Here is a 24686-nt window from a genome sequence, read left to right on the forward strand (position 1 = left end):
GGGACCCGCCGCGATCCCGCCGCTCCTACCCTTATTTGGGCATTTCTCCCCCGTCCAATCAGCTCGGGGGGGGGGGGGGGGGGGGGGGGGCGGACCGTCCCCTCCGCTTCCCCCCCGGCCCCGCCCGGCCCCGCCGCTCGCCAGTCTTCGCTCTGTTCCCGGTCCCGCGACCCGACATGAGCTCCCAGTTCAACAAGGGTCCCTCCTACGGGCTCTCCGCCGAGGTCAAGAACCGGGTGAGACACGGGGGAGCACGGGAGGGGATGAGTTGGGAGACGGGGAGGGGGGGATAGGGGGGCACGACTGCCGGGTGCTGCGGCTCCCGATGCTCCTGGGGGTCCTGGGGAGTCGGGGATCCCGGGGTCCTGGGGAGACGGGTGTCCCGGTGCTCCTGAGGGTCCTGGAGAGACAGGGGTCTCAGAAGGATGGGGAGCTGGGGTTCTGGAAGGATGGGGAGCTCCTCCTGGTGCTCCGGGAACTCTGAGGGGCAGGGGTTGTCAGGGCTGGGCTCCTGGTCTTCTCGGGGTGCCCTTTCCCTTGTCAATGGGGTCCCGGGAAGGTGTCTTAGGAAGGACCAGGCTGGAGGATCCTGGGGGCTGGCTGCCTTGCCCACCCCTGCCCAGGTCCGTCCAGTGAGTGCTATCACCCGCCAGCCCCCTGCAAACGCCAGAGCGCTGTTTCCATCTGCACTCGGGGCTGGGGGCGGTGACGCTGGCCCCTCACAGGTCTGGACACCTTTTGCTGTGGCTCCCCGGAGCTTCTCCGCTTCCGCATCCCCACTGAATCCCTGTGGACCTCACTGGGGACAGGGCTGGTGGCCCCGGTGGGGTGTGGGCAGCAGCAGTCCCTGTCCAGACCTGCTCCTCGGAGCCCAGAGCTCCCTGGCTGGATGCACCCCGGGCACGCTTGACCATCCAGGTCTTATGCCTCAAGCCACTCTGCCACAAAGGTGACACCGAGGGTACTGGAAGAGAAAAGGGGAACCAGTGCCTCTGGCTGGGCTGTTTACACCTCATGGGCGAAGGAGCTGGGTGCCGCAGGGTGCTGGCTGGAGCACCCTCCTATCCAGGGTGGTGAGACCTCTCCTTGACCAAAAGGCTGAGGAGGGGGCTGGGGCGAGGACGAGCAGCACTGGGCGCTTGGATGCATCCCGGGTGCCCCCTCCCAGTCCTCACTGTGGGCTCTGCTGCCGGGGTGAGGGGCTCCAGCACCATGGGCACAGGGGAAAGTGGGGGACACAGCAACCGCTTCCCTTGGCAATGCTTCCTGCACATCCATGGGTCTGGGCACACTGCCCGTGCTACCACTCATGGCCACGATGCTGGGCTGTGCCCTGGCCCTGGGTAAGCAGAGGTGGAGCCGTGGTCACCCCCGGTCCCTGCGCAGTCGGCCGTTGTCCTCGAATGGTTACATCCTGCCCTGGGATGCAGAAGCTACTGGGATGGGGATGGGGCAGGCATGAGCAGGGCTCGGCTACACATAGCTGCAGGGATGTGGTGGCCACGGCTGCAGGGACGTGGTGGCCTTGGCTGTGGGGATGTGGTGGGCATGGCTACAGGGGTGTGGTGGCCACAGGTGCAGGGATGAGATGGCCATGGCTGCAGGGATGAGGTGGCCCTGGCTGTGCCTGGGCAAGGAGAGCCCAGCCTTGCTGGGGATTTATATTTCATCACCGCGTGAAGACAGGTCCCTGCTTGCATCTGGGCTGGGTTTAGCAGCACTGAGCAGGTGGACTCATGCTGCAGCCTCGACGCTGTGTGCTCTTGGGCACTTCAGCTTGATTCAGCAAGACTTAAGCCAGTTTAGCTGCCCTGATGTGTCTGCTGGAGGCTGACATCACCAGCTGGGAACCAGTTAAACTAGTAGTGGCCTCCCGGTCCATACAAGCCCTTGCAAACTGGGCTGTGGTGGGATCTGCTCTGAGGCTGGTCCCATCTGCCTCTCCTGTGCCCAGAGAACCCCACGCACAGGCCTTGGGGTGGGAAGGGGAACTGGTACTGGCTGCCACACACCAGAAAATCAGCTGGTGGGACAGCGGGATGCCCTGAACGGGACACATGTGGTGTCGTGAGCATGACCCTCCTCGTCTGGCTCTTCCCTGCATCCCACACTGGTTGAGTTTCCCTTTTGGGACCAGGTCTATGGGACCAAGCTCAGCAAAGCCTGTGGGCGTGGCCAGTTTCTCCCCACTGGACAACAAGGCGGGATTACGCCCATCCCATGATCTCCTTGAGCTGGAATACCCTGGGGCTCACAGCCCTGGAACCAGGATGGGATGGGATGGGATGGGATGGGATGGGATGGGATGGGATGGGATGGGATGGGATGGGCGAGAAGTCGGTGTCTGCCTTGTGACCATCCCTGGTTGCCGGCTGAGCATCCCAGGCTCTTTCGTGTATCCTCCTCCTTCCTGCCCCTTCAGTCAGGAAAAGACTGAGGAGCCTTTTCCTTCCATTGTGGGCTGAGGCGATGCTGCTGGTGATGCTGCCGGCCTGGGCAGCTGGTCTCCATTTAGAAGGAGACGTCTGCATTCCTGGCATAGTCGCGGTGACCGAGGAATCTGCGGTGGCCGAGGAATCTGCGGTGGCGTGTTTGGCCCCACGAGATGGGAGAGCATTAGTGGCCAAGGATGTGTTCAGCCCTGCGAAATGGAGGAGCGTTAGTGGCCGGGGTTCCCCAGAGCTTGGTTCCGGGCTTGGTGCCACAGACATGGAGAACAGGGCAGATTTTCCCATGAAAGAGGGAGAATTGGGCTCTTGGGGGATTCTCCTAGCCGCCACAGGCAGTTCCCTCTCATCTTCCTCAAAAAGTTTGGAAGCTGCTGTGGGGGGCACTGTGCTCTGTGGGCTTGCACTGGATCTGGCCCTGCCGGCGCCTGTGTCTCTGGGCAGCATTGTGCTTGTGTTCCTATTGCCATTCCTATATCAGGGATGGGACCAGGGGCGGGAGCAGAAGCAGGGGTAGCCACAGCCCAGCTGATCTTGCTCTCCATTATATTCATACAGATGGGCTAAAACCATCCAATGGATGGGCATGTGGGAGGCTGGAGGTGAGGGATGATGCCATGTAATAGGGTCACACTGTGTTTTTATTCCCAGCCGTGGTTCTTGCCCTGACATGCCAGAGGCATTCCTGTGCCCCAGGAAATCCTGGCAGAACAAATATCTCCAGGCCGTCCAAGCCTCCTGCTGCACCCATCTTGCCTCCTGCACCCACCTTGCCCCCCAGCATTCTGGGCCTGGGGGCAGCCAGGCTTTGGGGGTCACTCCCTCAACCTCTTAGAGGCTGGAGATGTGGTGTCAGCATCTCTAAGGCTTCCCAGAAATGGTGTTTGGGACAAGGCTGCTGTTCCCAGACCTTGATGTGGGTCTGTGCCTGGGGGTCATGAACTGTGCTGTCCACGGCTGCAGCAATGTAGTAGCCATGGCTGTGGTGTGGCCATCCCCTGTGAGGGGCTTGGGGTGCACACCAGGGTTGTTCCTGAGCTGTCCCCTTGCCATTCCCTCCCAGCTTGCCCAGAAGTACGACCCACAGAAGGAGGCTGAGCTGCGGACATGGATTGAGAGTGTCACAGGACAGCAGATCGGGCCTGATTTCCAGAAGGGGTTGAAGGACGGAGTGATCCTCTGCGAGTGAGTCCCACGCAGCTCCCTGGGCGATGCCATCACCCATTCAGATGTGACGTGGGAGATGTACCATCCCAGGGATCCAAACCAGCCCTTGGGGTGGGAAGGGTGGGCTGGATACAGCCATGCCTGTGCCGGTGGGACCCACCAGCTTCTGGCAGCTTTTCTCTGCAGCCAGAATCCCTCCAAAGTGCCTGGGCATGGAGTGGGGGGCCTGGGGGCCAGCAGAAACCTGGAAGTGGTGGGAATCGCCTTGTGCTTGTGGGGGAGACTGGCGTGCTGTGCTGGCGGCTGGGGTCTCTGCCTGCTGCAGCCCCTGCTCCTCTGCCTCCGTCCAGGCTCATGAACAAGCTGCAGCCCAACTCGGTAAGGAAGATCAACCGCTCTGCTCAGAACTGGCACCAGGTAGGTGTAGGCAACCCTGTCTGTGACCCTGCTGCCATTGAGCACTGGCTCTGCCCCAGCCCCTCCGCTGTCACCCACCCAGGTCTCACACCTCTCCAACCACCCCTAGCTCGAGAACCTCTCCAACTTCATCAAGGCCATGGGCAGCTATGGCATGAACCCTGTGGACCTCTTTGAAGCCAATGACCTCTTTGAGAGTGGGAACCTGACGCAGGTGCAGGTGTCACTGCTGGCACTGGCAGGCATGGTGAGCACGTGGGGCAAGCAGCTTGGGAGAGGGCACAGCCCCATGGGGAGCCCTGGCTCAGGAGGTTCCCCTGGCACCCCATTACTCCCCTTGCCCAGCAATAGAGGGGATGGGGATGATAGGGTTGGGGATGATGAGGAGGATGGGGATGATGGGGTTGGGGAGGATGGGTGGGAGGTCTGGGACCCCCATCCTTCCTCATACTCCTCCCCACAGGCCAAGACAAAGGGGATGCAGAGCAGCGTGGACATAGGCGTGAAGTACTCGGAGAAGCAGCAGAGGAACTTTGATGAGGCCAAGATGAAGGCTGGGCAGTGTGTGATCGGGCTGCAGGTGGGCTGCCCCATGCATGCTCCCAAGGGCTGGGGTGCTGAGTGAAGGGGGAGCCTGGTTTTATGAAACCCTCAGCACCCACCATCATGGCTCCAAGCATGGCTGGGGGCAACCCAAGCGTGGAGATGCTCTGACCGGTGCTCAGTGTCTGGATGTCCAGAGAGGCTGGGCTAGGAAGCACTGGAGGGGATGGGGAGGGAAGAGAAGGGGCACATGTGGGGCAGCACTCAATCCTCACTGGACCCTCTTGTCAGATGGGCACGAACAAGTGTGCCAGCCAGTCCGGCATGACAGCCTATGGCACACGGAGGCACCTCTACGACCCCAAGAACCAGATCCTGCCGCCCATGGACCACTCCACTATCAGCCTCCAGATGGGCACCAACAAGTGTGCCAGCCAGGTGAGCCATCGCAGCCACAGTGGGGAGGGACCATGAGGGAGAACACAGCCAAGCTCTATTGTGTCCTGTTCTTCCAGGTGGGCATGACAGCTCCTGGCACGAGGAGACACATCTACGATGCCAAGACGGGGACAGAGAAGTGTGACAACTCCTCCATGTCACTGCAGATGGGCTCCAACCAGGGTGCCAACCAGAGCGGCCAGGTCTTCGGTTTGGGACGCCAGATCTATGACCCCAAGTACTGCCCACAGGGCAGCCAGGGTGAGGTGGCCAATGCTGCCTGCGACCAGAGTGGGGACCCCCCAGGGTATCACTACTACCACGAGGAGGAGAGCTACTGAGCTGGACGTTGCCCAGCTCCATCTCACACCATCTCGTGTACAGACTCCGCTGCCAGCAACATTCCAGCCTCTACTTTTGTCATTCCCTTTTTTTTTAAAACTCTTTTATTTTAAATTCTAAAATGAATCTATTTTTCTGAGCAAGGAAATAAAGACCCTGTTTCTAGAGAAGAGCCCACCTATTTCCTGCAGCCCACAGAAGCCCCCAGGCACTAGTGTTTGCAGCAGGAAGGCAGGAGATGCTCCAGCACTGAGGAGTGGATGCTGTCTCCTCTCATCCAGCCAAGAGGATGGGAGCACCCACCATGCTGCTCCAACACACAGATCCCTCAGTGAGGAGATGGGGCAGCCACCCACTCTGCCCTTGGTGCCACTTCTTGTCCCCGTGCTGTCAGGACCCTGTTGGGCTCTGCAGAGGAGAGGAGCTTGGGGTGTTGGGATGTGGTGGGAGCATGGATGGGAGAGATTCTGAGAAGTGGGAGAGCCCAAGGGTTGGGAATGATGAGGATGGGGAGCATGGAGATGGTGGGGATGATGAGGAAGGTGGGGATGACTGGGTAGGGAGGATGTGGGATCTCAGCCTGGGGATGGGGGATGGTATGTGTGAGTGTATGAGTGTGCATACACTGCAAGCAGCCTTGCATGCTTGTGCGACCTGTAGAAGTGAAACTGGAAAAGCTTTTCTAGCAGAACTCATAGGGACCCAATTTCCAAGGTGATGGCTGCAGGGCTGGACTGGGAGCCCAGCATGGTGTTCCGCAAGCCACAGTAACCCGATCGCTGGAGCCAAGGCGGACTGCGGCGGCCACATCCAGCACTGCAGAGCAATGCTGGAGCATGGGCAGCTGCTAGGGCAGCGCGTGGGGCTGCTGGGGCACAGCACAGTGCCTTCCTTTGCCTATCAGATTCTCCACCTCGTCTCCACCTCGTGTGGGGTTTTTAATGAAGATGTTCTTATACTGAAACTTTTTTTTTTAGACAAAACCCCCTTTTTAACTCCAGCAGGAGGTTTGTTGTGCAAACTCCTTGTGTCAGTGCTCAGGCTGGGTCCCGCCATGCCTAGCAAGGGGGTGAGCTGCTGCCGCCGAGCTGGATGAGACCTCAGAGCGCTGGGGCTGTGGGGCAGGTGGCTGCACTCCATGGGGTGAGTGGCTGTGCTCCATGTGGCCAAATGGTGTCTTTGGGTGCCAGGGCACCAAACAGGAGCTAGGAACCAGCCATGCCACTAATGATGCCATGGATGCTGGTCCTGAATGTGAGCAATCAAAAGCTGCTGTGCCATCCATTGCTGGGTAGTGACGAAGAGCTGGGTGCTGCAGTTAAAGATGAGGGGGCTGGATTCTGCCAGTGCTGCTGCTCCCAGGGCTCAGTGCTGCCCTGGACGCAGCTGAGGGCCCTGCAGGACCCAAACCCAAGTGTTTTCCCCTGGGACCCCAAGGGCTGCACCCCAGTGGTGGCCATAGCCTCACGGCCCTGGCCATGTCAGGATCCACCTTTTGGGGTGAAATGCTGTGTTTCGGAGAGCCCTGCTCCCCAGGCTCGCACCACAGCTGTCAGCCAGGTGTTAGAGCCTGCTGCAACCAGAGCAGCTTGGCTTTGCTCTGGAGAGAACTGCCCACACTGGGTCCCTCGGTGTCCTTCAGCCTTCGGGACCCATGGGGATGAGGATGAAGGGGAGGACGGGGAGGAGGATGGGGATGACTCCCCAGGGCCATCGCTGCTGCCCAGCACCCCAACACCACCCCAGGGTCCCCCACCTTGAGGCTGCTGCAGCCCCAGGGGCCCTGGTGGAAAAGAGTCTGTCCCCTGGGAGCCCACAAAGGGGAACACAGGGTGGGCGAGTGGGTGGGTGGGAGCTCCCTTTGCCCACCACCTCAGCCATCCCTGTCTCCTCAGCGGGGTCTCTGCTGTCCCCAGGGTGGGTTGTAGCACCTGTGGCGGGGGGGTCTGCTGCCTGCGGCGGGTTTCAAGGGTGCCCAACCCAAGTACAGGGTGGGACATGAGTGAAGTAAGAGCTGGGCAGGGGAAGGGGAGAGGCAGGGAAGGATGAGGATGATGAGGGGCGGGTGGGAATGGGGATGATGAGGGGGGATGGGAATGATGGGGGGGATGGGCTCCTGCCCCCCCTCCCCGTGACGTCACGGCCGCAGTTACTTTGTAGCGGGGGGCGGGGCCTGAGAGCGAGCGCGGCACAGGGAGCACGCGGGGTCTTAAAGCGGCCGGGAACAGGTACGGGGGGGGGTGTTAGCCTCCAGGTGTGTCCCCCTTCCCCTGGGGCTGTCCTCATGTCCCCCCCTCCCCTTGGCTGCCCCTGTCTTCCCCCGAACGCGCCTGCAGCATCCCCGCGGGGCTGTCCCCGTTTCCCTTCTCCCTTCCTCCCCGAGATTGCCCGCATCCCCCCCTCCCTCCCGGGGCTGTCGTGCCCCCCCCCCCATCCTTCTCCCCGGGGCTCTCTGTGTCCCCCCGGAGCTGTCCCCCCCCATTCCCCATGACTGTCTGCGTCCCCCTAGGGTTGTCTCTGTCCCCTCCCCCCCTCGGGGCTGTCCCTATGTCCCCAATCATCGCCAGCAGCTCGGGGCTCGGCGAGGCACGATCGAGAGTTGCGAGGATGGGAGGTGTTTCCCCCTCCCCCGTGGGATGAGCGAGCAGATTCCCACGCGAGTTCCCTCTGAGAGGCGCCTTTTTGAGGATCTCACAGTTTGGAGATTGTTTTGTCCCCAAAAGAGCCTCTGCCCACTCTGCACCCTCCTCCCGGGTTCCCCGTTTTCTGGCGGGGTGGGGGGAGGTGGCTCAGCTCTCCCCACACCCGGTGCCCCCTCGGATCCTGCCCCTGGACGCCACTAGTGTCCAGCCTCTTGGATCCTGCTGCGACACCCCACTTTTGTCCGGCCCCACAGGATTAGCCGGATTTCCCAGCTGGGATCCTAATCCCACTGCCCGTTTATCTCTGCTGCGCCCCAGCACCCAGTTTAGCCCTTGGCAGAGGCCACAGGAAGCAGAGGGTAGGCAAGTGACTCTGCAGATTTGGCCACCAGCCCCAGGCTGGTGGAATGGGTCACCCAGAGGTGTCCTCAGTTTGTGGTGGCCCGGGGTGGCTCTGGAGCTGGGCTTTCCTGAGATGTCAGTATTCATTGGGTGGGAAGCTGTGAGTTCAGCTGTGCCACCTCTGACTGCTAGAGCTTGCATGAAGCTGACCTGAGTGGCTGGAAGGGGAGCTGAGGTTTGCTGTGGGGTTCTGGGGGCTGTTGACCCACTGGCCCCTGTCCAGGATGGGTGAAATTCCAGGAGCTGGCTGAGATGGAGCTGGGAACAGAATGGAGCTAGAGCTGGTGCTGCCAGAACAGCTCAGGGGCACCTGAGGATCCCTGTGTCTGAGATCACACCTCGAGCCTAGAGCATCAGGGTAATTTCCCCTACTGGGGTGCTGAGGGTCTTGGCAGAAACACCCAACCCAACACCAGAAATGCCCTACAGCTGCTGGCCCAGCCACATCCTTCACATGGGGAAACAGACATGGGCACATCCCAGTCCTCCAGCTCTTTGGGGCTTGGAGCTGCTCGTGTAGCTGGGGCTGCTGGGGTGCCCAGCTGCTCCCTGTGCTTGGCATGGTATGTGAACTGGAATCATTGCTCCTCACACTGTGCTGACCTGGGGGGACTTTCTGAGCTTCTGCCCTGTTTTGCTGCTTTTGGTTTATAAAGGAACGGGATTTGAAGGCTTTGGTCCAGAAAGGAGCTTTGCTGCTGGAATGCTAGGCCTGCCTGCAGCTTAGCTGGGTGTCAGGCGCTTTTCCTGGTGTGATAAGCCCCGAGCCAGAGGGAAGCAAGAGCCCCCAGCTTGGTGCTGAGCCTGTGCTCTCCCCAACAGCTGTGGGAGGTGCAAGGCGCGCACTCCTGCCATGGCTGTGGGAATCCAACTGGGGCTGCTGCTCTGGAAGAACTTCACCTACCGCCGGCGGCAGCGGGTGAGTGGGTGACCAGGGTGGGAGAGTGTCTGGAGCAGTGGGGTCCTGGGATGGGGGTAGGCAGAGCCCTGGGGACATGGACACCCCTGAACCATGGGTCTCCCCCTAGATCCAGTTGGCCATTGAGATCCTGTGGCCTCTCTTCCTCTTCTTCATCTTGATCTCAGTGCGGCAATCCCACCCGCCCTTCAAGCAGCATGAGTGTGAGTGTCCTGTGCCCTCTGGGGTAGGTCCCCCATACCTGCTGGGCACCCCTGTTGCATGAGAGCCCTGTGGAGTCCCGATACAGCCCAGGGTGGTACCAGGATGACAAGCCTGGGAGCCAGACATGAGCAGGGGGCTGCTGGCATCTCCCTTCTCATGTGTGTGTGTGTGTGTGTGTGTCCCTGGGAGTCCCACAGTGCCCCCCCAGACCCATGTCTCCCACAGGTCACTTCCCCAACAAGGCTCTGCCCTCAGCGGGGACCCTGCCCTGGCTGCAGGGCATCATCTGCAACCTCAACAACCCCTGCTTTCGGCACCCGACAGCAGGCGAAGCCCCCGGTGTGGTGGGCAACTTCGATGGCTCTATGTGAGTGGGGGAACTGTGGCGCAGAGCTGGGCAGTGGGGGCTGGGGTCTCACTGCCCACCCTGTGCCCCCACAGCCTCTCCCGCCTGCTGGCTGAATTCCAGCAGGTCTTGCTCCGCTCCAATGGGCAACGGCTCCTACGCAGCTTTGGCCAGGTCATGCCCATCCTGCGCCAGCTCCGGGACAGTGGGGCTCAGCGGAGGGGTGAGCACTGTGAATGGGGGGGCTTCGGGGAGTGAGACCCCCTGGTTGACCCCTATCCCCCCCAGCCCAGCTGGTGAGGGACTACCTGGGAGAGGATGAGACCTTCTCGCGGTTTCTCCGGACCAACACATCCCTGCCGCCAGCTCTGGTGGATGAGCTGATGGGAGCTTGGCTCAGCCCCCGCATTGTGAGTGTTGGCACAGCACCCACTCCCAGTGCCCACGGTGATGGGAGCAGCACTGGCTCCCAGTGCCTGCGGTGAGGGGCACTGCAACATGACCAACCCTCTCCCACCAGCTCTCCCTGATAGGCACTCGCCGCCCGCTGAAGGCCGTGGTCTGCAGTGCCTTGGAGCTGGGGAGCTTCCTGATGGGGGACGATCCTGCCTCCACCCAGCGTCTGCAGCAGGGGCTCTGCGCCCTCCCCAGTCCCCAGCTCCACGCCATGGAGGGCTCCTTCCTCTCCCAAGTCGACCTCCCTCGGCTTCTGGCGGTGAGACCCAAGCCTGGATGGGTGCAGGGTGCTGGAAGGAGCTGGGATTGAGATCCCCAGATCTCCTGGAGGAGCTGTGACCCTCTTCCCATGCGCTCCTTGTACGAACAGCTGAGCTCAGAGGTGGGCAGCATCGCTGGTACCGTGGAAGCCTTGGGCACCTTCCTGCGGGATGCAGCATCCCTCATGGAGGAGGTAGCGTCTTGCTTTCCTCCCCTCTACTGCCCCTTGTGCACCCTATTGGTGCTCTGCTCCCCACGGTGTCCCTGGGTGTCCCCACAGTCCTGCTCTGCCCCTGTCCCTGAGTCTCCCTGTCCCGCTCTGGTCTTTATACTGCTCTCCCCAGGTCTCTTCCATGCCCAGTCTTGCCGAGCTGCGACGGGAACTCGGGGCGGTAACCAAAACCAGTGCTGCCACTTTGGGCACATTTGGGACCCTATCGCGCATTGCCTGTGGGCACCCCGAGAGCGGGGGGCTCAGGGTCCCCTCCCTCAACTGGTACGAGGACAGCGATATCAAAGCCTTCCTGGACCGCAACAGCTCAGAGCAGAGATCCAAGCCCTTGGGCAGCACCAGCAGTGAGTGACTGACATGTGGGGGGCTCAGGCAGGGTCTTATTGGGCATGGCCTCCCCAGCTGCCATGGGAGTGAGGGGGCTAGCAACCAAGGGCAGGTGGCAAGGGCTTGGTTCTACTCCCACCCAGGTCCCTTCTGCCGTGAGCTGTTCCTCAGCCTGGAGTCCAGCCCTGTTTCGCAGATGTTCTGGCGGGCGATCAAGCCCCTCTTTGTGGGTAAAATCCTGTACACACCACCTGGCCCTGGCCCTGACAGTATCATGGCGCAGGTGAGCAGGGGGCTGCAAGGGACTAGGGAGGTCTCCCCACATCCCTGCCTCACCTCCTGTCCCACACAGGTCAACAGGACCTTCCAGGAGCTGGCGATGCTGGGGGAGGTGTGGGGTGCCTGGCAGGAGCTGGGACCCCGCATCTACACCTTTCTCAACAGCAGTGTAGAGGTGCAGGTCCTGCAGGTGCGTCACCCCTAGAGGTCCCCCCGATGGGGATCAGGGTGTGGTGGGGTGCAGGATGGGGGTGTGATGGGGTGCGGGATGGAGCTGTGGTGATGCAGGATGGGCATGTGGAACATGGCTGTGGTGGGATGCAGTATGGGGGCATGGTGAGGTGCAGGATGGGGCTGTTGGTGAGTGCAGTGGGGTGCAGGATGGGGTTATCAGGGAGTGTGGGATGGGGCTGTGATGGGGTGCAGGGTAGGGGTGCAGTGGGGTGGTGGCAGCCAGGGCTTCTGGCTGGAAGGAGGGTGGGCTGCATCACTCTTGGTGCTTTGCAGAACCTGCTGCTGGCCCCAGGGACAGCTCAACTCTTGGCTGAGTTCCTCAATGGCACCTCCTGGAAGCTGCCAGCGCTGGCTGGGTTCCTGGCAGGGCCAGCAGTGGGATCAGGATTCACCTGGCACCAAGTGTATGCTGATGTGGATGCGGCCCTAAGCACGCTGTCACAGTTCATGGAGGTGCGTGTCACCCTGTCTGACCAAGTGAGCTGGTTCCCCAAGCCTCACTGAATCCTGCTTGCTTTGCCTGCAGTGTGTCTGCCTGGACAAGATTGAAGCGGTGGCCACCGAGGAGCAGCTGGTGTCCCGGGCCCTGGAGCTGCTGGAGGAGCAGCAGTTCTGGGCAGCTGTGGTCTTCCAGCCTGCCACCAACACCACAGGTGCTGCACTGCCGTCCCACATCCGCTACAAGATCCGCATGGACATCGACGCCGTCACAAGGACCAACAAGATCAAGGACAGGTTGGAGGACGCCAACCCCTTTGGTCTTCATGGAGCAGCCAGCACATATGGAAGGGGTTCCCACTCCCAACACCATGCTGTCACCCCAGGTTTTGGGACCCGGGACCCGCAGCTGACCCCTTCAGCGACCTGCGCTATGTTTGGGGGGGTTTCGTCTACATCCAGGACCTGGTGGAACAGGCAGTAGTGCAGGTGCAAACCAGGGCAGCGCCGCGGACAGGGGTCTACATCCAGCAAATGCCCTACCCCTGCTATGTGGATGACATGTGAGTGTTCAGTGGGGGGTAGCCCCTACCCCCAGGACCCTTAATTGACCCCAGAAGATGGGACTGAGCATAATGCAACATCGCTGCCCTGGGGAGGTCACACTGTGTCCCCTGCCTGATGGTGACCCCAGGGTGTCAGGCTGGAGGTGAAAGGGCTATGTGATCTCCCCCAGGTTCCTGCGGGTCCTGAACCGCTCGCTGCCGCTCTTCATGACATTGGCCTGGATCTACTCAGTGGCCATGATCATCAAGGGAGTGGTGCACGAGAAGGAGACGCGTCTTAAGGAGACCATGAAGACCATGGGGCTAAGCAATGGGATCCTCTGGCTTAGCTGGTTCCTCAGCAGCTTTATCCCCTTCCTCCTCAGCTCTGCCCTCCTCGTCTTCATCCTCAAGGCAGGCTGCAGGGAATGGGGAACAGCATGGATGACATGTGGGAGCCAGCACGGGCTCTGCAGGCTCCAACCTGCCTCAATCCACAGCTGGGAAACATCCTGCCCTACAGCGACCCAGGTGTCATCTTCCTCTTCCTCGGAACCTTCTCGGTGGCCACCATCAGCCAGTGCTTCCTCATCAGCACCTTCTTCGCCCATGCCAACCTGGCCTCGGCTTGTGGTGGCATCATCTACTTCTCTCTCTACCTGCCCTATGTGCTTTGTGTCGCCTGGCGTGACCACATCACCTTCCCGCTCCGTGTCCTAGTGGTGAGCAGCTGTGGTTGCTCTCTCCCTGATGCTCCTTGAGCACCCTGGCTGGGGGACTTTGGGGCTGAACCGCCCTGGGCTGATCTTTCTGCCCATGCTGATGTTCTCACCACCACCAGAGCCTGCTGTCACCGGTGGCCTTTGGCTTTGGCTGCGAGTACTTCTCCCTCTACGAGGAGCAGGGCGTGGGCATCCAGTGGCACAACCTGGGTGCCAGCCCCGTGCCAGGAGATGCCTACAACTTTGCCATGGCCATGGGGCTGCTCCTGCTGGACGCTGGCATCTACGGCCTGGCCACCTGGTATGTCGAGGGCATCTTCCCAGGTGAGCACAGCTCCCCCTGTCACTGGCAGCCCCCCGCCCCGGTCCCCAGCCCCACTCAGCCCCATCTGCTGCAGGTCACTATGGGATCCCCAAGCCCTGGAACTTCCCCTTCCTGAAGAGCTACTGGCTTGGAGAGCCTTCATCAACTGGGCACCTCTCATACCCCACCAGCCCCCTTGCTGTACCCCAAGGTGAGCCCCTGCCCACCCCGGAGCTGTGCAGCTGAAGGGCAGCAGCCACAGAGCTGGGCTTGAATGCTCCTGCTCAAGCTTTGTTCTCCATGGTGTTGGGGTCCTGCCCCATGGCAAGAGGTCTTGCCTGGGATGTTGACCCTCTGGTGGCTTCCAGTGCTGGTGGAGGAACCACCTGCCCAGCTCCAGCCTGGCGTCTCCATCCGAAACCTGGTGAAGGTTTACCACAACAGCAACCACGTGGCGGTTGACGGGCTAAGCCTGGACTTCTACGAGGGGCAGATCACCTCCTTCCTGGGCCACAACGGGGCTGGCAAGACCACCACGATGTGAGCTGGGGGCTATGGGTTTGGGAGCTGTGCCTGATTCTGTGCCAGTTTTGCCATGTTTTCATCCCTTCTGCCCTGGCCCACTCATGGCTGCCCCATCCTTGGAGGTGTTCAAGGCCAGGTTCGATGAAGCTTGGAGCAACCTGACCCAGTGGGAGGTGTCCCTGCCCATGGCAGGGGGTAGAACTGGATGGGTTTTGAGGTCCCTTCCAGCCCAAACCATTCCATGGCTCTATGATTCTATGACCTGGCCGTGCTCTGAGCACTCTGTGTAGGATGGGGCACCCCAAGCCCTGTTGGTCTTGCACTCCATGACCTCCTTTCCCTGCTGGTCCCCCATCCAGGTCCATCCTGACTGGCCTCTTACCCCCCACTTCCGGCACTGCCTATATCCTGGGCTGGGACATCTGCTCCGATATCGACAGCATCCGCAAAACCCTGGGGATGTGTCCCCAGCACAACGTGCTGTTCAACATGTAGGGCAGGGGCAGGGTGGGTAGCACGAGGGGCTGTTGTGGGCAGGACTGCCCCTTCACCCCTGCCCACACCAGCCTGACAGTGGAGGAGCATATCTGGTTCTACGGGCGGCTGAAGGGACTGTCAGAGGAGGAGGTGAAGGTGGAGATGGAGCAGCTGATCCAGGACATGGGGTTGCCTCACAAGCGCCAGGAGCAGACCAGGAACCTCTCAGGTGTGTATTGGGGACAGGACAGGCACCTGAGTGAGTGGGGGTCCCCACCAATGCTATTGCTGCTGCTCCACAGGTGGGATGCAACGGAAGCTCTCCGTGGCCATCGCCTTCGTGGGTGGCTCCCGGGTGGTCATCCTGGACGAGCCCACGGCTGGTGTTGACCCCTACTCCCGACGCAGCATCTGGGATCTTCTGCTCAAGTACCGCAAAGGTCAGTGCTGGGGGGTCTGGAGAGACCTCACTTCCCTCTCCATGGATCGAAGCTCCCCAGCCCCAGAGAAGCAGCAGCAGGGTCCGCGGGGAGAGGAGCCCACAAAGAGGGGTCAGCAAGGGGGTCTGTGGTCCGCAGGGCGCACCATCATCCTGTCCACCCACTACATGGATGAAGCAGAGTTGCTGGGGGACCGCACAGCCATCATCTCACAGGGTCGGCTCTGCTGCTGCGGGTCTCCGCTCTTCCTCAAAGCCAGGCTGGGCACCGGGTACCACCTCACCCTAGTGAAGCGGGAGCGGAATGGGATGGGTGGCAGCATTGGCACCGTCTCCGGCACTGCCAAAAAGGTGGGTTCCTCAGCCACAATTGAGCATAAAGCAAAATGGTGGCTGTTGCCTCCATCCTGGGTGCCTGGGGGTGCTGAGCCCCAAGCTTGGGGCTAGATCCTGCTGCGAGGTCCAAGACTTGGGGAGAGATTCTGCTGCCATCCTGGGTATCTGGAAGGTGCTGAGCCCCAGGCTTGGGGCCAGATCCTGCTGTGGTGTGCCAAGCTCCAACCACCCTTTCTTGCAGGATGGCAGTGACTCAAAGCACAGCAGCAACACAGGCCTGGACAGTGAGCGGGGCAGTGAGGCCAGCACTGTGGGTGAGAGTCCCATCCCTCCCTGTGCCCTCAGCACAGCATCACCAACCTCCTGGGTGCTCCCTATGCGCTGGGGGCCCTGTGGGTACATCCAAACCTGCTCCCTGCCCTACCATGGCTTTTGACCCCCTTGCACTGGTGGGCAGATGGGGGTCCCAACCTTCCCAGCCCCTTCAACCCCCCTGGGGATCCTCAGGCTGAGGCACAGACACATGCCAGCTTTGGCCACCTCCTGCGCGAGACACCGGCTTCTGCCCCAGCTTTTCAGCCCTCCTTGTCCCCCTAGACTTGGCCCAGCTGTCGGCCCTGATCCAGAAGATGGTTCCCGGCTCGCGGCTGGTGGAGGACATCGGGCACGAGGTCCTCTTTGTCCTGCCCTACAGTGGGGCCAAGGATGGTGCCTTTGGTGATCTGTTCCATGAGCTAGATGCCCGCATAGGGGAACTGGGCATCTCCAGCTACGGCATCTCTGACACCACTTTGGAAGAGGTACCTGGAGGAGTGGTAGCTGGGGGTTTCCTGGGGTGCCCACCCTCCCTGGAGGTCTGCTGGGGGCTCTGAGGGAATTTGCCTTGCTGGGGCGGTGGGCGCTGGCAGCTGTGTTCAATGCTGGCCCTTTCCCACACTTAGATTTTTCTGAAGGTGGCCCAGGACACCAAGGTGGATGCTGGCACGGCAGGTAAAACACCTCCATCCTGGCTGGAGCTAAGTTTCAGGGTGCAGAGGGGGCCGGGGGGAGATGCTCACCAGTGCAGGGGGGTGCTGGGATGAGTGCTGCACAGCCTGGAGCAGAGGGATGTGGGTGCCCCCAGCACCCCCTGTGGCTCTCGCCCTTCCCAGGGTTGGGGTCCCTGCTAGGAGCACTCATGGGTGCAGGGAGGCATTCCAAGCTGTGACCTCTGTCCTACCCTGGTGCTGTCACCCCTGTTTTGTCAGGCACCAGGAGAGGAGCAGCACCCAGCGAAGGGGTGGACGCTGAAGTGGCTGATGGGGAGCTGGGTAAGGAGGGGAGATCTGAGACCTGGGACCCCCAAGATGCCCAGCCCCTGCCAGTGGATGCCCCCCACTTTCACCTACACGCCCTGGGCTGGGACTGGACCTGTGGCATGTGGCCATCTGGGCATGCATCCATCCTAGCAGGCTTTCCTTTGGACACCCATCCCTTCGGATATGCAGCAGGCAGGGAGATGCTCAGGGATGCTCATGCAGCATCACTTCTGCCTGGCTTAGGGGGTGCAGCATCCCTCCCTCCCAGTCTTGGGGTGTCGAGCAGGAAAGGGGTGGACAGCACAGGTCTGATGGAGCCCAAATTTGTGCAGCGGTTGGGATGGGACATGCCATCCCAGGGGACATATCCAGGTCCCTTCTTCTGGATACAGAGCTGGCATGAGGGCAGCCACGTGAGTCTAGGGGGGCTGTGATAGGTTGGGGAGTTGGCTCTGCCCTGGGTTGGTGCTAAACCTGGCTGGGCAGGTGCTGGCATGGCTGTAACCCAAATTTTCTCTCCTTTACACTGAGCCCGAGGAGCCCGGCGAGGTAGGAGCTGGGAGTCTGGGGCTCCCATTGCATCCCTACATGCTGCACCCCATCCCCACTGGGTTGGGGAACACCTCTGTCCCCATGCACGCTGCCCCACATGAACCCCTGCCCCTCACCTAGATTAGGATCAGACCTCTCTCTCTCCTTGCAGTGGAGGAGCCCCAGGAGACAGACTTGCTACACGAGCAGGCCTGGTGCAAGGTAAGGGGCTGGGCACTCACTCGCCAGCAGTTCCGCGCCCTCTTCATCAAGAGGATGCTCCACGCCTGGCGCAGCACCCGAGGCTTCTTCGCCCAGGTATGCCCTGGGGGAACAGGGACAGGATGGAACCATAGGGTGGAAAGAATGGGGCAGGAGGGCGTGGAGCAGATCCTGGCTCGCATCCCTCGCATCCCTTGGCAGATCGTCCTTCCTGCCATCTTTGTCTGCATTGCGCTGCTCTTCAGCCTCGTCGTGCCGCCCTTTGGGAAGTACCCACCGCTGTGGCTGGAGCCCTGGATGTACGGGCAGCAGTTCACTTTCTTCAGGTGTGCCCCCTTCCTTCTTTCCCCTTGCTGTGTCCTCCCATCCCTTACTCCCACCAGTTCACTCGCACATCTCCCGGCAGCAACGATGCCCCAGGGGACCCTGACACAGCTCGGCTCCTGGATGCACTCCTGGCTGAACCGGGCTTCGGCACAAAGTGCATGAAAGATGCTGCGGAGATGTGAGTGCCTGCACCCCACCTCCATGCCCACCTCTCCCCCAGGAGCATCCCTGCCAGCTGGTGTGTGATGCCATGGGACCCCCAACTATCCCCATGATGGGTGGGGCGATGGCAGGGATAGGTCCCTATGCTTCTGGCTCACAGCAGGCTGGTAACGGGCATCTCTCTCCCCCTGTGGTGCTGGGTGTCCAGGATGAGACCGTGCCCCCCAGCTTCCCACCCCGATGGCTTCTCAGCCCCACTGGCCTCCCCAGCCCTGCTGGAAGCGCTGCAACATGGGAACTGGACACGAACTGAGCCATCCCCACCGTGCCAATGCAGCGGGCCAGGGGCTCGCAGGATGCTTCCCAACTGCCCTGAGGGGGCCGGGGGGCTCCCACCACCCCAGGTGACCCTCAAACCACAGTGGGGCTTACACTGGGGCTGGGTGTGGTTGCAGGTGATGCTCTGGAGAGGTCAGCGTGGCTGTGTGTCCATCCAGCCTGTCTGTCTGTCCCGTCAGGTGCAAAGAGGCACCGGTGACATCCTGCAGAACCTGACGGGCAGGAACATCTCTGACTACCTGGTGAAGACCTACCCCCAGATCATCCGCCGGGAGTGAGTGCTGGGGACACTGTGGGGAGGACACGGGGCAGGGCTTTGACCCAGGCTGCCACCATGATGGGAGCATGGAGGGACACTGGGGATTAAACCCAGTCAGGGCTTGGGGCAGTGAGGGGGAAGTGCTGGGGAACTTATGGGCAGGAGCTGCCATAACGTCTCCTTGGGGGTATTTCTCCACCCTTCCCATTTTTTTTTCAGGCTGAGGAACAAGAAGTGGGTGAATGAGCAAAGGTGAGACCAGGGAGGGGCTGGAGTCTTGCACAGACAGGGCAAGGAGGAGGCAGGAGCTCCCTGTAAGGTTGAGCAGAGCCCAAGTGATCCAAAGGCATCGTCTCGGCAGTCTCAGCCCTTCACTCTGTGCCGCTCACCGTGGCATCTATGAAAGTGGAGGGGCTGGGGAGGGTGGAGGGTTGGGTTGGATTTGGGCAGAGGTAGCAGTGGTGGAAGGGGCTGGGGAGAGTGGAGGATTGAGTTTGAGCAGGAGTGGCAGTAGAATATGGGTGCAGGTTTGGGAGTGCCTGTGTCTCCCCACAGGTACGGTGGCTTTTCTCTGGGTTCTGGCAGCTCCCAGGCACTTCTGTCGGCAGCAGAGGTGGACAAGGTGGTATTGGAGCTCCGGGCATTGCTCAACATCACCCCGGTACGGCCAGGGCTCTGCCCTCTCATCTTGGCTCCTGCATTCTGGTGCTGGGAGGGGTCTGGCCCAAACCAGCTCCTCACTCCGTGTTCCCCTGCCCAGGGCAGCCGCTCAGACCGGTTCCTGAGCAACTTCGGCCGCTTCATCGAGGGCTTGGATGCTCGCAGAAACGTCAAGGTGCATCTGGCCCTGGAGCTGGGGGTCTCACAGGGGCGAGAGCAGTGGAGAATGCAGAACTACGTCCCCGTCCAGGGCTGGAGCAGCCACAAAAGGGAGCAGGCACCGAGGAGGAATCTATGGGCACAGCCAGCATCAGTGCTGGGGTGGGAGCACGGATCTCTGAGCTGCTGGGCTCTCCATGGCCTCAAGTTGCACCAAAGGAGGTTCAGATTGGGTATTAGGAGAAATTCTTTCATGGAAAGAGTGATGAAGCACTGGCAGAGGCTGCCCAGGGCAGTGGTGGGGTCTCTGTCCCTGGAGGGGTGGAAAACACACGTAGATGTGGCACTTCTGGACATGGTTTACTGGGCACATTGGTATCATGTTGATGGTTGGGCTGGATGAGCTTGGACGTCTTTTCCAACCTTAATGATTCTCTGATTACTCTGGGCTGCAGGTCTGGTTCAACAACAAGGGCTGGCATGCCATGGTCTCCTTCGTCAATGTGGCCAACAACGGGCTGCTGCGTGCCCACCTGCCTGCTGGGGTGGACCCCACACTCTATGGCATCACAGCCACCAACCACCCCCTCAACCTCACCAAGGAGCAGCTCTCTGAGGCCGCCCTGTGAGTGCCAGGCCTGGGGACCACACAGGACCCCTGTGCCTGGCTGACCCTCCCCTCTGCGGCAGGATGGCCACCTCAGTGGACGTGCTGGTCTCTATCTGCGTGATCTTTGCCATGTCCTTCGTCCCAGCCAGCTTCGTGCTCTTCCTCATTGAAGAGCGGGTCAGCAAGGCCAAGCACTTGCAGTTTGTCAGCGGGATGAAGCCTGTCACCTACTGGCTGGGCAACTTTGCTTGGGACATGGTACGGATGGAGATCGAAACAGGGATGGGGTGCAGCTCTGGGGGGCCACGTCCCACTCATGACCCCCCTCCCTGGCTTCTCCCTGCCTGCAGTGCAACTACCTGGTCTCTGCGCTGCTGGTCATCCTCATCTTCGTCTGCTTCCAGCAGAAGTCCTACGTGTCCTCCGCCAACCTGCCCTCGCTAGTGCTGCTACTGCTGCTCTACGGGTGAAGGGCTGATGGAACCCAGCTAGGGCTCAGCCCCTACTGGGCGCTGGACTCTGGGGAAGGGGATGGGGGGGGCTCTCTGAGCAGGGGCAGAGAGGGCAGCCCTGGCTTGGGGAGTCATGGCGAATGAGGGCGGGGCACAAGCTGAGCCTGCCATGGCCCCCAAGATGTGTGGTGCGCCTTGGCCAACCCCTGTCTCTCTGCCCCTCCAGCTGGTCCATCACTCCCCTGATGTACCCAGCCTCATTCCTCTTCAGCATCCCCAGCACTGCCTATGTGGCCCTGACCTGCATCAACCTCTTCGTTGGCATCAACGGCAGTGTGGCCACCTTTGTGCTGGAGCTCTTTGTGGACGAGGTGAGTCCCAGGATTGCCCTGGACCCCCCCTGCCATCCCTATGGGTCCAGCACCAGTTCCCCCAGCCCTAGCCTCACCACCCTTGCAGAACCTCAACAACATCAACCGCATCCTGAAGAAAGTTTTCCTCATCTTCCCCCACTTCTGCCTGGGCCGAGGCCTCATCGACATGGTGAAGAACCAGGCAATGGCTGATGCCTTTGAGAGGTTTGGTGAGTACAGTAGCATCAGGGCCCCTCCCCAAAGCCTGGCTAGTGTGGGAACCCCAATTCCTACAGCCCCTCTTGCCCCTGGCAGGGGACAAGCGCTTTGTGTCCCCCCTGTCCTGGAATGTGGCAGGGAAGAACATGTTCGCCATGGCCATTGAGGGCATCATCTTCTTCCTCTTCACCCTTCTGCTGCAATACAACTTCTTCCTGCGGCTTGGGTGAGGACCAGCCATGGAGTGGCCATAGGATGGCCATGGGTCAGAGCAGCCCTGGAATTGCCCCTCCTGCTGTTGCCCACAGACTGCGGGCTCTCCAGCTGCCCTCACTGGGAGAGGAGGACGAGGACGTGGCCAGGGAGCGAGCAAAGGTGGCCAGCATCCAACCACATGGCCACCTCCTGCTGCTGAAGGACCTGACCAAGGTGTGCGCCGTGTGGCTGGATGCTGCCCCATCTCTCCCTGCTGGGCTCCAACCTCTCCAGGAGACCCAGATCCCACTGGTGGGTGATGGGTGAGGAGCACCCAATGCCACCTCGGCTCTGCTGCACAGGTGTACCAGCACAGGAGGGCTCCGGCGGTGGACAGGCTCTGCGTGGCCATCCCTCCCGGGGAGGTGAGGAACAGACAAATGGGTAGACGGCACCACAGGCAGGGTTGGGGCTGCTGTAACTTCGGTCTGCACCCCACAGTGCTTCGGCCTCCTGGGGGTGAACGGCGCAGGGAAAACCTCCACCTTCAAGATGCTGACGGGGGACACAGAGGTGACGCTGGGGGAGGCCTGGCTGAAAGGGCACAGGTAGGTGAGACCGCATGAAACCCCACTGCTCGCCCTTGTCCCACCAGCATGTGTGCCATCATCCCTGTCCCCACCTTGTGCTCCTCCCGACCCACATCCCTGCAGCATGCTTGGGCTCGCCTTCATCCTCATCCTCATTGCTGCTGCGTGCTCAGCCCTGTCCCCGCACTGTACCAGCTTTGTCCCTGTCTCTTGAGCTTGTCCCCATCCCCTCTGCGTTCTCAGCTGTGTCCCTGTCCCTGTAGCATGCTCAGCCATGTCCCCTCTGCATGCTTAGCCACGTCCCTGTCCCCACACCGTGCTAAGCATGTCCCTACCATATGCTGTGTGTTGCCACTCTGTGTTCACCCATGTCCCTGTCCCTGCAGTGTGCTCAGCCGTGTCCCCACCACATGCTCAGTCATGTCCCCTGTCCCTGCAGCGTGCTCACCGACTTGCAGTCCGTTCATCAGCACATGGGTTACTGTCCCCAGTTTGATGCCATCACGGCCCTGCTGACAGGGCGGGAACACCTGGAGTTTTATAGCCGCCTTCGTGGTGTCCCGGAGGAGGATACCGCCAAGGTAGGGCTCGCACCCTGCCCCTTCAGCCCTGGGGATCCCCATCCTCATCCCTTGCTGTCCCTCGCAGGTGGCTTGCTGGGGTATTGCCAAGCTGGGGCTGGGGCTGCATGCAGACCATCTGGCGGGCAAGTACAGCGGGGGCAACAAGCGCAAGCTCTCCACGGCCATCGCTCTGCTCGGCTGCCCGCCCATTGTCTTCTTGGTGAGTATGACTCCAAAAATGCCAGCAAATAAACTCTCTGAGACTTGTTTTGGAGTTTTAGAAAGCTAACACCCTTTAATCACTCCTGGGACAGCATCGAATCATAGAATGGTTTGGGTTGGAAGGGACCTCAAAGCCCACCTAGTCCCACCCCCTGCTATGGGCAGGGACACCTCCCATTGGATCCGGTTGCTCCAAGACCCATCCAACCTGGCCTTAAACACCTCCAGGGATGGGGCAGCCATGGCTGCTCTGGGCAGTCTGGGCCAGGGCTTCCCCACCCTTACCATGAAGAATTTCTTCCTTATGTTCAGTCTAAGTCTTCCCCTCTGCAATTTATAGCTGTGAGGAGTGCTCTCCATCAGTTGTGTGCAACGAAACAAGTGCTGGTTACAGAATGTATTTCCCACTTACATGCATATGGATAAATTTTCCCATGAAAATGCATATTCTATTCCTTTCTAAGTACTCATTTTAATGTCATTATGAACTTCACAACAGTCCAATCTCTCGCTAATTTGGAGACAACTCTGTCTGACCTTGCATTTGAGATGGGGAAAGGTTGCAAACAGAGGGGTTAGAGAAGAAGACATGTCTGTTCAGCACAGATCACACTGAACACAAGGCGTTATCATTGCCAAAGAATGAACAGATCTGGAAAAACACTGCTTAAAAGAAAACATGCTATAAAAAAGCATGGTCTCAGAGGGACATTGTGTCTTAACTTTCAAAGAACACAATTACTGAGATGAAATTGAACTCTACTTTCGCTTCCATCAAAAATATTCCACTTTTTATAATAGCAACTTCTTATACCAAGTGAAGGCAACAGGGGGTCCTGGGGCAGCCCCCGGCCCCTGCCCCTGCTGACAGCCCCACCGGGGCCGTTGCAGGATGAACCCACAACGGGGATGGACCCCCAAGCACGGAGGTTCATGTGGGACTGCATCCTCAGTGTCATCCGCGAGGGCAGGTCTGTGGTGCTCACATCCCACAGGTGAGCCCCCACCCTAGGGTCTGCAGCACCCTCAGATGCAAGCACCCCTCTGCCCCATGGAACCCCCAGAAGGAATGTGCTCACGCCTCTCCCCTGCAGCATGGAAGAGTGTGAGGCATTGTGCACCAGGATGGCCATCATGGTCAATGGCCGGTTCCGTTGCTTGGGCAGCATCCAGCACCTCAAGAACAGGTAATGGGGCCGGGGGCTCAGGGAGGACCCTCACAACAAGGAGCGGCTGCCCTCCTGGGGCTGCGGCCAGGATGGGTGCCTGCAGCAATGCTTTCCTCTCCCAGCAATGTTCTCACCCGCACAGGTTTGGAGACGGCTACACAGTGGTGGTACGGGTTGGTGGCCCTGGGCCAGCACCATTGGAGAACCTGATGGAGCTCCACTTCCCAGGCATTGTGTTGAAGGAGCGGCATAGGGGACTGCTGCAGTTCCAGGTGCCCTCCCATGCTGGCTCCTTGGCCAGCATCTTCAGTGTCCTGGCAGCCCACCGCGAACCCTGCCACATTGAGGACTACTCCGTCTCCCAGACCACATTGGACCAGGTGATGGTGGATGTGGGGCACATGTTGGGGGTGTGGATAATGGGGACATGGGGCACACTGGGGATGGGGTCCCATGGGTACTGCCCCTCACCCTGGCCTCTCCACAGGTCTTTGTGCACTTTGCAAGGGAGCAGAGTGATGACGACCCTGTGGGGGCACTGGACCCTGGGCAGGATGGAGCCCCCAGTCCTGGGATGAGATTGATGCCGTTCCTGGAGGATGACAGCTACCGGGAGAGCGCTGTCTGAGCAGGGTCACAGTGCCCACAGACCCCTTCCCAGCCGCCATTGCACCACGACCTGGGGGCCTAGGGCTCCTGGCTGCTCTGGACCCCCAAAGGAGCATGGCGGGGCTGGCCCCAGTGCCCCTTGGTGGGGTTGGACTCTGGTGGGGCTGAGCTGGGTGAGGTGGGGGGTATCTTCCCTGGTGTCCCCCTGTTTTGGGCAGGGCTGGGGCTGGGATCCACTGACAGAGCAGAGCTTGTGCTGAAAGAAGGGTTAAATAAAGACATGAGGGGGGTGGATCGCCCTTGGA

The 24686-nt window shown here is 60.6% G+C and overlaps 2 protein-coding genes across 21 annotated transcripts; both read left to right on the forward strand.

Annotated features, from left to right (window-relative positions):
- The first annotated feature begins 79 nt into the window (after positions 1 to 79).
- Positions 80 to 5518, forward strand: CNN2 (calponin 2). Its single transcript, XM_054050083.1, has 7 exons — positions 80 to 236; positions 3511 to 3632; positions 3965 to 4031; positions 4141 to 4278; positions 4495 to 4611; positions 4866 to 5012; positions 5090 to 5518. The coding sequence occupies exons 1-7, from the start codon at positions 177 to 179 to the stop codon at positions 5351 to 5353; spliced, it is 915 nt and encodes a 304-aa protein (XP_053906058.1). The 5' UTR covers positions 80 to 176; the 3' UTR covers positions 5354 to 5518.
- Positions 5519 to 7521: 2003 nt separating this feature from the next.
- On the forward strand, positions 7522 to 24686 carry ABCA7 (ATP binding cassette subfamily A member 7). 20 transcript variants are annotated; one of them, XM_054050289.1, is made up of 51 exons: positions 7522 to 7582; positions 9221 to 9317; positions 9427 to 9543; positions 9747 to 9888; positions 9963 to 10090; positions 10161 to 10277; positions 10388 to 10582; positions 10694 to 10777; positions 10929 to 11160; positions 11287 to 11426; positions 11496 to 11612; positions 11930 to 12109; positions 12183 to 12391; positions 12481 to 12657; positions 12831 to 13053; positions 13140 to 13361; positions 13481 to 13685; positions 13760 to 13876; positions 14034 to 14205; positions 14550 to 14681; positions 14757 to 14896; positions 14970 to 15107; positions 15246 to 15457; positions 15684 to 15756; positions 16040 to 16242; positions 16384 to 16432; positions 16690 to 16752; positions 17272 to 17289; positions 17444 to 17589; positions 17695 to 17819; positions 17900 to 17998; positions 18191 to 18386; positions 18501 to 18595; positions 18800 to 18832; positions 19136 to 19241; positions 19341 to 19415; positions 19855 to 20024; positions 20090 to 20267; positions 20360 to 20475; positions 20688 to 20832; positions 20921 to 21044; positions 21130 to 21259; positions 21342 to 21462; positions 21591 to 21653; positions 21730 to 21836; positions 22258 to 22399; positions 22467 to 22601; positions 23495 to 23598; positions 23698 to 23790; positions 23915 to 24152; positions 24260 to 24684. In XM_054050289.1, the coding sequence occupies exons 2-51, from the start codon at positions 9252 to 9254 to the stop codon at positions 24398 to 24400; spliced, it is 6753 nt and encodes a 2250-aa protein (XP_053906264.1). In that variant the 5' UTR covers positions 7522 to 7582; positions 9221 to 9251; the 3' UTR covers positions 24401 to 24684. The 20 variants fall into 20 exon arrangements, 17 of the variants coding, with proteins under 17 accessions (XP_053906264.1, XP_053906274.1, XP_053906256.1 ...); XM_054050299.1 differs by having other exon boundaries at positions 9427 to 9520; positions 10156 to 10277; XM_054050283.1 differs by lacking the exon at positions 23495 to 23598 and adding an exon at positions 8251 to 8355 and having other exon boundaries at positions 7536 to 7582; positions 22258 to 22601; positions 23616 to 23790; positions 24260 to 24685.

Source organism: Cuculus canorus, chromosome 27 (assembly GCF_017976375.1).
Source record: "Cuculus canorus isolate bCucCan1 chromosome 27, bCucCan1.pri, whole genome shotgun sequence".
In the NCBI taxonomy this organism is placed as follows: domain Eukaryota; kingdom Metazoa; phylum Chordata; class Aves; order Cuculiformes; family Cuculidae; genus Cuculus; species Cuculus canorus.

Bases quoted from the DNA above. Each gene is read 5' to 3' on its own strand.
- ABCA7 (XM_054050281.1), top strand. From the start codon at position 9,252: ATGGCTGTGGGAATCCAACTGGGGCTGCTGCTCTGGAAGAACTTCACC. The intron at 20,268-20,359 runs GTACGGATGGAG...CCCTGCCTGCAG, and splicing joins GCAACTTTGCTTGGGACATG to TGCAACTACCTGGTCTCTGC. The intron at 20,476-20,687 runs GTGAAGGGCTGA...CTGCCCCTCCAG, and splicing joins CTGCTACTGCTGCTCTACGG to CTGGTCCATCACTCCCCTGA.
- CNN2 (XM_054050083.1), top strand. From the start codon at position 177: ATGAGCTCCCAGTTCAACAAGGGTCCCTCCTACGGGCTCTCCGCCGAG. The intron at 4,032-4,140 runs GTAGGTGTAGGC...AACCACCCCTAG, and splicing joins CTGCTCAGAACTGGCACCAG to CTCGAGAACCTCTCCAACTT. The intron at 5,013-5,089 runs GTGAGCCATCGC...CTGTTCTTCCAG, and splicing joins CCAACAAGTGTGCCAGCCAG to GTGGGCATGACAGCTCCTGG.